Source organism: Hibiscus syriacus, unplaced genomic scaffold, assembly GCF_006381635.1.
Source record: "Hibiscus syriacus cultivar Baekdansim isolate YM2019G1 unplaced genomic scaffold, ASM638163v2 tig00003041_pilon, whole genome shotgun sequence".
NCBI lineage: Eukaryota > Viridiplantae > Streptophyta > Magnoliopsida > Malvales > Malvaceae > Hibiscus > Hibiscus syriacus.
Genome location: NW_024061960.1, coordinates 9,425,489 through 9,435,375, shown reverse-complemented (window position 1 = coordinate 9,435,375; position 9,887 = coordinate 9,425,489). Strand labels below are relative to the sequence as shown.

General features: G+C 30.4%; 1 protein-coding gene across 1 annotated transcript; it reads right to left on the bottom strand.

Moving 5' to 3' along the window:
- Positions 1–5,320: 5,320 nt before the first annotated feature.
- LOC120172028 (protein TIFY 9-like) lies at positions 5,321–6,910 on the bottom strand. The gene is made up of 6 exons (XM_039179608.1): positions 6,699–6,910; positions 6,438–6,615; positions 6,243–6,330; positions 6,004–6,121; positions 5,835–5,892; positions 5,321–5,363 (listed from the first exon to the last, which is right to left on the bottom strand). Exons 1-6 carry the CDS (start codon positions 6,799–6,801, stop codon positions 5,333–5,335), a joined length of 576 nt encoding a protein of 191 aa, XP_039035539.1. The 5' UTR covers positions 6,802–6,910; the 3' UTR covers positions 5,321–5,332.
- Between the last annotated feature and the right edge of the window lie 2,977 nt (positions 6,911–9,887).

The window sequence follows — 9,887 nt, the reverse complement described above, 5'->3', positions numbered from 1 at the left end:
AGATATTTATTTATTTAGAAATATCAGAAAAAGGGTTTCTAGGTGCTTTAAGACAGCTCTTTTCTTTGATATAAAAATAAATAAAACATTTATTAAAAGTTAATATAGGATTTATAAAAATAGGATATTTAGTAAAAATATTAGAAAATGGACTTCTATGTGTTTTAAGACAGTCCTTTTCTTAATTTTGAAAAATAAATATTAAAACAAGATTAAAATAAGTTAAAAGTAATTAAATAAGATTTTAATAAATAAAATAAATATTATATATATATATATTTATGGCTAAATAATAATAATAATAATAGTAATAATAATTAAAAGTAAACATATAAAATTAACATATAATGAACAAAATTAAAACTATATATTTAAAATAAATAAAACTTATAAAAATTGAAATTAGTGACTAAATTATAACTTAATAGAATTAAATACCTAATTCATAATTAATTATTTAAAATTACAGGATTAAACATGTTATTTTATCCATTTATTAATTTGGTGACTATAATAAAATTATATTAAATTCGAATGTAAGATTAAAATAAATTAAAAATATGTACTCGGGATTAAAATATTAATTATTAAAATTAAAGGACTAAATCCGTATTTTTATCTAAAATATTTATATAAACATATTAGATATTAAATTATAAAGTAAACAAAATTAGAAGACCAAATTAAAACATTTAGAATTTGATTTCAGTGACTAAAATGGAATGTTACAAAACTAAGATGGATGTGGAAAGGGTTTGGCCAAAAGTGAAATTACGGATATACCCCTTCCCAAAATGACATCGTTTGGGAAGGGGTATATACTCCCCTTCCAGCTGGCCCGAAGGGCTAGCGTTTCCATTTCTCTTCTTTCTCTTCTCTCTCTAACTGAGGGAGAAGAGAATTCTCTCTCGCTTCTCTCTAGCTTCCCTCACCAGAGGGAAGCCGGTCATCGGTTGGCAGCCGTCTGCCGCCGTAATCCTCACCGACGGCCACCGCATCCGGTGCCCGGAAAATTTTATTTTTATACCAAAACGTAGATCGGACCGTCTTAATGACAGTTTCGGTGTTCCTTTCTCTTAAATAGCTCCCGATCGGAGCAAATCTAGGAAAATACCTTCGGGTTTCGAAGGTTTTTAGTGAAGCTTGGAGGCCGGTGGTGACTCCGATCGAGGTGTTGTCTTCCCCGGTAAGTTTCTTTCGCTCTTCTCTTTTTGTTTTGTGGTTTGCTTTCTATTTTTTTCCTTTTTTTTCTCTGTTCTTGCTCTCCTCCTCTGTTTTCAGGCGAACCGAGGCTTTATAGCCTTGTCGAGACGTTCATCGAACCGGGTAATGGAATGGCCCTCAGTGAGTCACCGAACTATGGTGGTGACTCACCATAGGGTAGCAACGTGGATGGCTCAGTGGCACTTCTGGAGGCTTCTTTGAGGGCGGCGGCAGCTGGAACGTCGACGTGGGGCGGCTAAAAACATCTGGAGGCGATAGCTGTGGTCTTCTGGAAGCAGCGGTGGCTGGGACGTGGCCCTAGGGTTGTGATACCCTAGGGTTTCCTCTGAAAGCTTCTGGACCGTTGGATCTTACCAGATCCAACGGTTGAGGTGGAGGCGGCTGCTGGTGATGATATAAACCCTAGATGGGTTTAGGGTTACTATTGGGCCATCTGGGTTTGGGTTTGGTCTCTTGTAACTGGGCTCGTCTGGGTTGGGCCGAACTTGGCCTGTTTGTAATTATAATAATTATTTATTTAATAATAATAAATATAATAATAATAATATATAAAATAATAATAATAATAAATAATAATAATAGAAAATGGAGAAAAAAATAGTATCTTCAGCTACAATAATGTTATTTTTAAATTAAATATTCATCAAATTAAATATATTTTAAATTTTTTATTTTTAAGATTAAATAATTTTAATATTTAATTTAATTCCGTGGATAGGCAGAAGAAAGGGCTACGCCTCCTTGGAATTCAAACAAATAACGGAAGGTATGGGCCATAAAATTCCACGCCTTTGCATGGACGTGCGAGTGGGGGAGCTGTCGCGGGCCCCACTTGCCTGACTGCGCGTGCATAACGGACCTTCATGGGAGGCTCTCGCCTGTTGGGTGGGTCCGTTCCTCCTTGACTCTTCCCAATTCCCATCATTGTTTGTTCTTTGTACTATATGAGAGGAATTTAAAACTCACTCTGATACGACCAGACCAATAATATAATTTACAATCATATTTCTTTATGGACGAGTATAATGTACTCAAATATTTTGAGATCTTTGTATTATCATCTTCAATAAATGTTCTAAGTAAATAAATTTAATGAACAAAGACGGGCAAGAACCAACTGCCACAGCAATGTCCAAAAAAAGAATCCATAGGTTGAGTAGTTCGTTACTTGTAATTAAATTATAACGATGCTTGTATTACATTTACATCAAAAATATTCATCTACATGTTCACATAATATAAAATGATTTTTTTTTTTATTTTCAGTTAAATTTTATAATATATAACAAAGTAAATAAATTTAAACATGCTAATATAAATAAACAATTTTAAAACAGACCTTGTCCATCTAATTGAATTTTGAAAGGTTCGAATGAATTAATATATTATAAAAAAAATGATATTTCTAGTAAATTGGACACTGACCAGTGCAAAGCGTACAGAGGCCCGGGCTGGGTAGATGGACACTTGGTTTATATATTTAGATTTGGCCGAAATTCTCTCTATTGGTTTAGCTACTAATTCTAAATCAAAACTCCTATAATCATATGAATTAACTACTTTAAATCAACGGATTAGTTCAAGTAGTTATCAACTTAGTATTATTTAAGTAGATATTGGGTTTGAGGCCTTGTGTATGCAAAAAAAAAAATTACGTTAGGAGACTCGTCTACCAAAGTCAGATGTGCGACGCGAATCAATCCAGATTAGACAAGCTAAACCCAGAAGAATCGGGAGGGTGACCAAATTAACTACTTAAAACAGAATTAAAAACATTTTTAACTAAAAAAATGGCTGAAGAAGCTTCCATTGTGTTTTTAACTAAAAAGAGCTGCACATGTTATATGGTTCCAAGTATACGGTAAACCCGGAAGGCATCAATAGCTGCAGTCAGTGCTGTTGTGAAGGCCTCGGTAAACGACTGGATGAATGTCTTTTCCATACTGAGAGAGTCCGATAACCTAGAATAGATACACTGATTTCTTAATCCGACTAAGGGTCTTCTTCACAACAACCCAAGCAATGGGTCTGCCTGCTGGATATTTGATTCCAAGGAATGGTTGCGCACGTCCACTACATGATTGTGTTGGTTGGTTCCACTCCTTTCCCCTGCAAATCCACAAGTACAATCAACATTTTATCAAAATTACATAAAAATTACAACGGAAAGGGAAATTTAGCACGAAATGCTGTAGTTGCTTACTCATAATGGGTTGAAGAAATGTCCTAAAAAAATTTGGGTTTGATTACTTATAATAGTTTGGTGAAAGGAGACTGCAGCTTGGGCCTAAGGCTAAAGGCCCATTTATTTTCGGATATTTAGACAATCCAAAATCAAGAAATTTCCAATCATTATTAAATCTGATTATCCAATTTTTTTATCAGATATCCAATCCAAATTATCCAATATAAAATATCGGATCTAAAATCCGAATTTTCAGTTCAGATCATCTAATAAACAGATTAGATTGTTCGGATCAGATATTTCTACGCACCCTTACGTACCGGTGCTAGTAACTGTCGTTTTGATTTTATTCTTGAAAAAAATACAGAAGAAACTTGGTAAATACATATCTTTTCTTTTGTCGGGCGTCTCACCTTGGTTATATCAAATTTGCTAAGCAGTTCTTCCTATGTCATGCAAGTTGTAGGCTTCCTCTATACTTCAGTGAAAAAACTAAGCAAATCGTTTGTCGCTTATGAGGTTCGAATGCTTCTCACCTTTGCCTTGCTCTAGTCAATTGTAACACTCGATGCCAGCCTTTGATCTGTGGTGGCCTGGGTATTCGGAATATTAGCTATCAGAATTCGGAAAGTTTATTCTGCCCTCCTTTTCTCGTCAGAAAAACTGTGGACAAATTGCTACGCGAGAAATATAATATGGGTGTTCTTTGCCCAGGGTCGGTTTCTAATTGTTCTACTTTTTGGCTCGGTATTGCAAAAAAATCGCCATCATCTTATGATAATATTGCTTGGTCAATTAGAGATGGGCAATTGGTTAATTATTTAATAAAAGTCCTTTTACTCAAATTGGGCCAGAATAAATGCAGAGACCAATTCTTCTATTCAAAGATAATAATAAAATATAAAATATATTATTTTTATAATTATTTTAATAAAATTTACTCACTCCCCTTTTTTTTCTTGAAAATAATTCTTCTTTATGTTAACTTTCCAGTTCTTTATGGTTTCAGTCTTTAACTTTTTTATTTAAATTTGGATAAATTTTTTAAAAAAAATCAACACTTTAAATCAAATTAAAAATCTATATAGATCAAAAATTGCAAATTTTTACAGAGAATTTAAACATAAACAACAGCACTAAAAAATTAATTTAATTAAGTAAAGAATGAAACTCGTTACCCAAGAAAAGTCAGCAGAAATCGTTACTTGAGATTAAAAATTAAAAAAGGGCATCAAAAGGCCCACACCGTCGTCGAGATGAGCAATAGGAAAGTGGTAGGAAAGCACAGGCATCTAGGGATGGCAACTCAACCCGAATTCGACGGATTTCGACCTGATTCGACCTGATCGGGTAAGATTTTTTTTAAAAAAGTTTAGGTTCGGGTCGGGTCAGGTTTTTTTTAAATGTACTGTTCGGGTCGGGTCGGGTTTAGGGTGAAAAAAATCCGACCCGACCCGAAAAATATATATAATTTTATCCTATATATTTAGGGATAATTACAATAATGTCCCTCCATATATAATTTTTTTTAATTAAATCACTGTTTTCATTGAATAAAATTTTTTTTATTATTATTTCGGGTCGGGTCTGGTGAAACCTTAATTTCGTCGGGTCGAGTCGGGTCACGGGTGAAAACCCTTTCTTCTCGGGTCGGGTGGCCCAAAAACCCGACCCGACCCGACCCATTGCCATCCCTACAGGCATCGAATGAAAATACCAAAACACACCCTCACCAAAAACGTGCTCCTCTCAACTTCAAAGATCGACTCTTAATTTAGACTCTTAATTTAGCCATTCTTTACGTATATAATAATATTACTATTTGACATTGTCAACATGACTATAGAAACCTAAAATTAGATTAAAAGTGGCTCTATCAACTCCAACAACGTCAACAAAACACGGATTTTAAGGTGCACTGAACTAGCAATCATATGAGAATGCACAAGTCAACCTGAAGACAAATTAAATAAACTTATTATTTTAATGGATTGAAAATACATAATGATTTCAACCAGCAATTGTATATTTTAAGGTAAACTATGTATTTAATTATTTATCTATTCTTCCAACTTAATTTTAATTATATATAACAGTTACATTTTAAATCAATTCTACATATTTAATTATATTTTTAAAAAATTATATCTAATATTACATTTTAATTTACTTTTGATTACTCACGTTAAAACAATAGATAAAACCATTAAGATGATGATTTTTGTTAATCTTTTAACAATATATGATTAATATGGTACCAAAAATAACATTAGATATGATCTAAAAAGAATAATTAAGTGACCAGAATAAAACTACATTAATAGATATATGACTAAATATATAATTTATTTTTTTAACCAGATTTCGTAATTTTGTGATCCAGCATTTAAGCTCTACAAGTTAAAACTCGGGAACATTTTTTTACCTCTCTTTGCGCTTTTCCAGAAATCTCTGCAAAGATTTTCTGCGAGCAATTGGAAGATCTGCGTAAAAATCCAAACAATCATTACTTAGCATGAATATTATATTTAATTTTTACACGAGTTTAGCAAGTTCTACATGCAAAAAAGGGAGGAAATTAAGCAGACACTGACCTCCTTCAAGAGTTTCAAGAAGCTGTTGTTGATCGCTTGTTGGAGTCCTGACTTTTGAATCTATCGATTTAAAATTTTTTGAGACTCCTTCAACCGCGTGTTTTAAGATTCTCTCCACCTAATCAAAATTTTGTGGACAGGTTAATACCATTGATATTAACAATAAAACAATTTTCATTTAATTTTCTCGGATAATTATTTTTTCACGGATATCAGAAAATGATCATTGTTAAACAAACCTTATCACGAGGTACATTGAAAACGGAAACCGTTCCATTGTAGAAAATGGTCAAAGGAGCTGTTTCGGGACCATTCTCAGAAGCAGCCCTGAATAAAAGAGGATACACACTTTTCACGTCGGAAATTTAAAATTCAAACCGCTTTGTTGTGGAAAAAACCAAATTTATATTGAAATTAAGAAACTAATTAAGTACCTGGCATCAGGGGCAAGAGGTAATGCAGGAAACAGAGACTGAGGTTCCTTAGGACTCGAAGGGACCGAAGACGACTTGTTCGAGTCAATCTGATCCTGACTCAGCGGGTTCGTCAAACCAGAGGCAATCACTGATTTAATAACCTCGGGATTCATCTTCGAAATGGCGCTTTGGAGACCTATTAAAGATTAATCACAATCTTCTTTTCAAAACATTCAAGATTTATCCACTAAGAAACAAAATATGTAGATTTAAACGTACCTCGAAAGCTTCGACGGCGATCGAGGAATTTCTGGAACTGAGATTTGCAGGAGCTCTCTTTCTCCATGCCAAAGAAATCAAGCTCTACGCTAGGTTTCGACATATTGCTTTACTTGAAATGAGAAAACAGCCTCTTCTTTTTTCTTGGTTGAATTTCGTGAAGAAAGATTTTATGACAGGCGAAGAAGCGGAGAAAGTTGAATATAAAGAGGCGCGGCAAGGGAAAGACTAGGTAGAGAGAGCTATAAATAATATTAAAAATATAGGGGCACGACTTCCACATGCTATATGTGTCACCTTTCAAGGAACAGATCTACGTTGCACAGTAAACAGTGTAAGATAGAAGAAATTTTAAATATAATTTGTTAATATAATGTTTAAAAAATAAAAAATTTGATTATAATTGAAAATTTTATGAAAATGATAACTTTTTAGATTTAATAGAATAATTTTTTAACTAAACAATATTATAATTGAAAAAGTTACTTTCTTTGTAATATTTGTTGTTGTAAGATTTAAATTCTTACAATATAATTTTTCAATTGCAACAAAAAATATTACAAATATTTATAACTTTTTAGTTTGATTATTGTATTAAATTAAACTACTAAACCGCAAAATTACTACTGGTCTGATTATTCAATTTGTGAATTTAGTTTAAACTAATATAATTTGATTATTGTTGGTTAAATAAATGGATTATATCAATTGTTGATGGTCAAACATTTTAATTTGAATGAAAAGTTATACCAATATAATTTGATTATTGTTGGTTAAATAAATGGATTTATAAAGTTTTAAAGATAAAAATAGCAGATGAATAAGAATAAGTATCCTTTCTACTTGTGATGAGGGTTTGTGCATTGACTTTGAGTGTTACCGAAACAAATAAGTTATATTAACTATTAGTGATTCACTCTATTTAGTTTGAACAAAAAGTCACATTCGATGATTCGTAATAAAATTACATACAAAAGATCGTATAATTTATAAAATCTAAAAAGGAAAAATAATTGGTAACGGAAGAAGATGAAGAATAATAATCTCTCTACTTGTCATGTGTATTTATATACTGATTTTTAATATCGACGTTAATTGTAAAATCACGATAATTACTCGTAAATTGACAAATTAAATAAATTTATTATCAGATAATAAATTATAAATTATGTAAAATTGCTATTAATCATTTTAAATTGTTGTAACAAATCGGAGATATAAGACTCCAGAAAAAGATTTGCAGTAAGTATGACAATTATTATTTATCGATTTTGTGCATCCACTGGAATTATTAACATTGATAAAGCATAAGTATTTTGTTCTGTAAATTAAACGGAGTGGTTAATAAGACTTACAACCTTAATTTTTATTGAAGTTCTTACTTATATTTAGTCAACTATATTGTTATTTTTAATTATATCAACAATTATAATTTGAGTTAATTGCATCATATGTTCCCAAACTATAACTTTCATTTTAAATTGTTCCTTAAACTTTTGAATATTCTAATTTCATCCACAAACTATGACTCTCATTCTAAATTAGTCCTTAAAATTTTGAATATTATGATTTCATCCCTAAACTATGACCCTATTTCTAAATTGGTCCCCAAATTTTGGAGAATTTCAATTTCATCCATAAACCATGACCTTTATTCTAAACTGGTCCCCAAACTTTTTGAACATTCCGATTTCATCTCCAAATTCATCCACACATGTAATTAGTTTAAACCATAGTTTAACCTAATTTTTTCTCAAACATATAATAATATAACTTGGCCTAACAATTTGGTTAGCAAGGGATGTGAATAGTATATACATATAGTTTGGGATGAAATTAGAATGTTCAAAAAGTGTGGGACCAAATTAGAATAAATGTCATATTTGAAATGTTGATGACTAATTTAAAATGATAGTCATAGTTTAGGGATGAAATCAGAATATCTAAAGTTTAGGGACTAATTTATAATGAGTGACATACTTTAAGGACATGGGATGCAATTAAATCTTATAGTTTATATATAAAAAATCAACCGACAATTGGAATCTTTTAATAGTGTTAATGATTTAGAACATAATATTAACGGTGATGATAAGAGAACCGACCTTTGTTAAATTAGAGTACAAATTTTATTGTACTTCTTTTGGTGTCACTAATCCTATAGTTTAGCATAGGCTCCAACTAAAATAATAGAGTGGGATACATGTGAAAATCATGATTCAACTTTATAATATTTATTAGGTTTATAGAATTATTGTAAGATACATTATTGGTGAGATTTTTTCCCCAGAAATAGAATGTGTTTGATCTGAATAATGTTATATTACTGGGGTGTTGTTATAAAAGATTTTAGGCTATCACCATTCCATTTAATCTCGCAACATTATACGATTACGGGTAATGGTTTAGGATTATTAATGATAAATAATATTTAAAAATAAAAAATGTAAACCTCTTGTTTTTTAGATAATAGAACATTTCTATGAAAATATTTATTTTCAGATAATTGTATTAATAAATTTATTAATATAGCAAGCTAATTTTCTTCTAAATTAGAAATGCCCATGAGTCAAATGACTCGTTCAATTCAGCTTGAATATAATTTAAAAATAAATAAAATATTTTATTTAAATTTAATTCTGATTATATATAATTGTTTAAAACTAATATTTTGATAAGAGTGTAACATTATTTAAGAAATATAAGAATGAGAATGAAATTATCCCTTTTATTCTTAAACGGTGTTAACTAAAAAATATTATATTATTATGCAATATGATATTTCTATACCCGAAAATAATATTATATTTTATGAACAAAAATTCGTTTAACAAAATTACATGTACTAATTAACATTTCTCTTTACAAATAAATAAAATTTAAATGAATACATAATATATTAGTCAATCTAAAAATATAATTTTTTAAATTCTTATAATGTATTATTTTTTTCATTGATTAACAATTACATATTAAATTATTTTGTCCTCTTTCATGTTTAAATAATTAAAATTAATTATTAGACCGTTGATTTTTAGAATGTTTGATATGAAATTAGAATGATTATAGAAATATGTTGAGACGAACGTAAAATTTTCTTTAGATAATTTTTTTATAGTTTTTTAAGAAATTGTAAATTTATAATTTTTTTAAAGAAATGGTAAATTTATAATTTTTTTAAAGAAATTA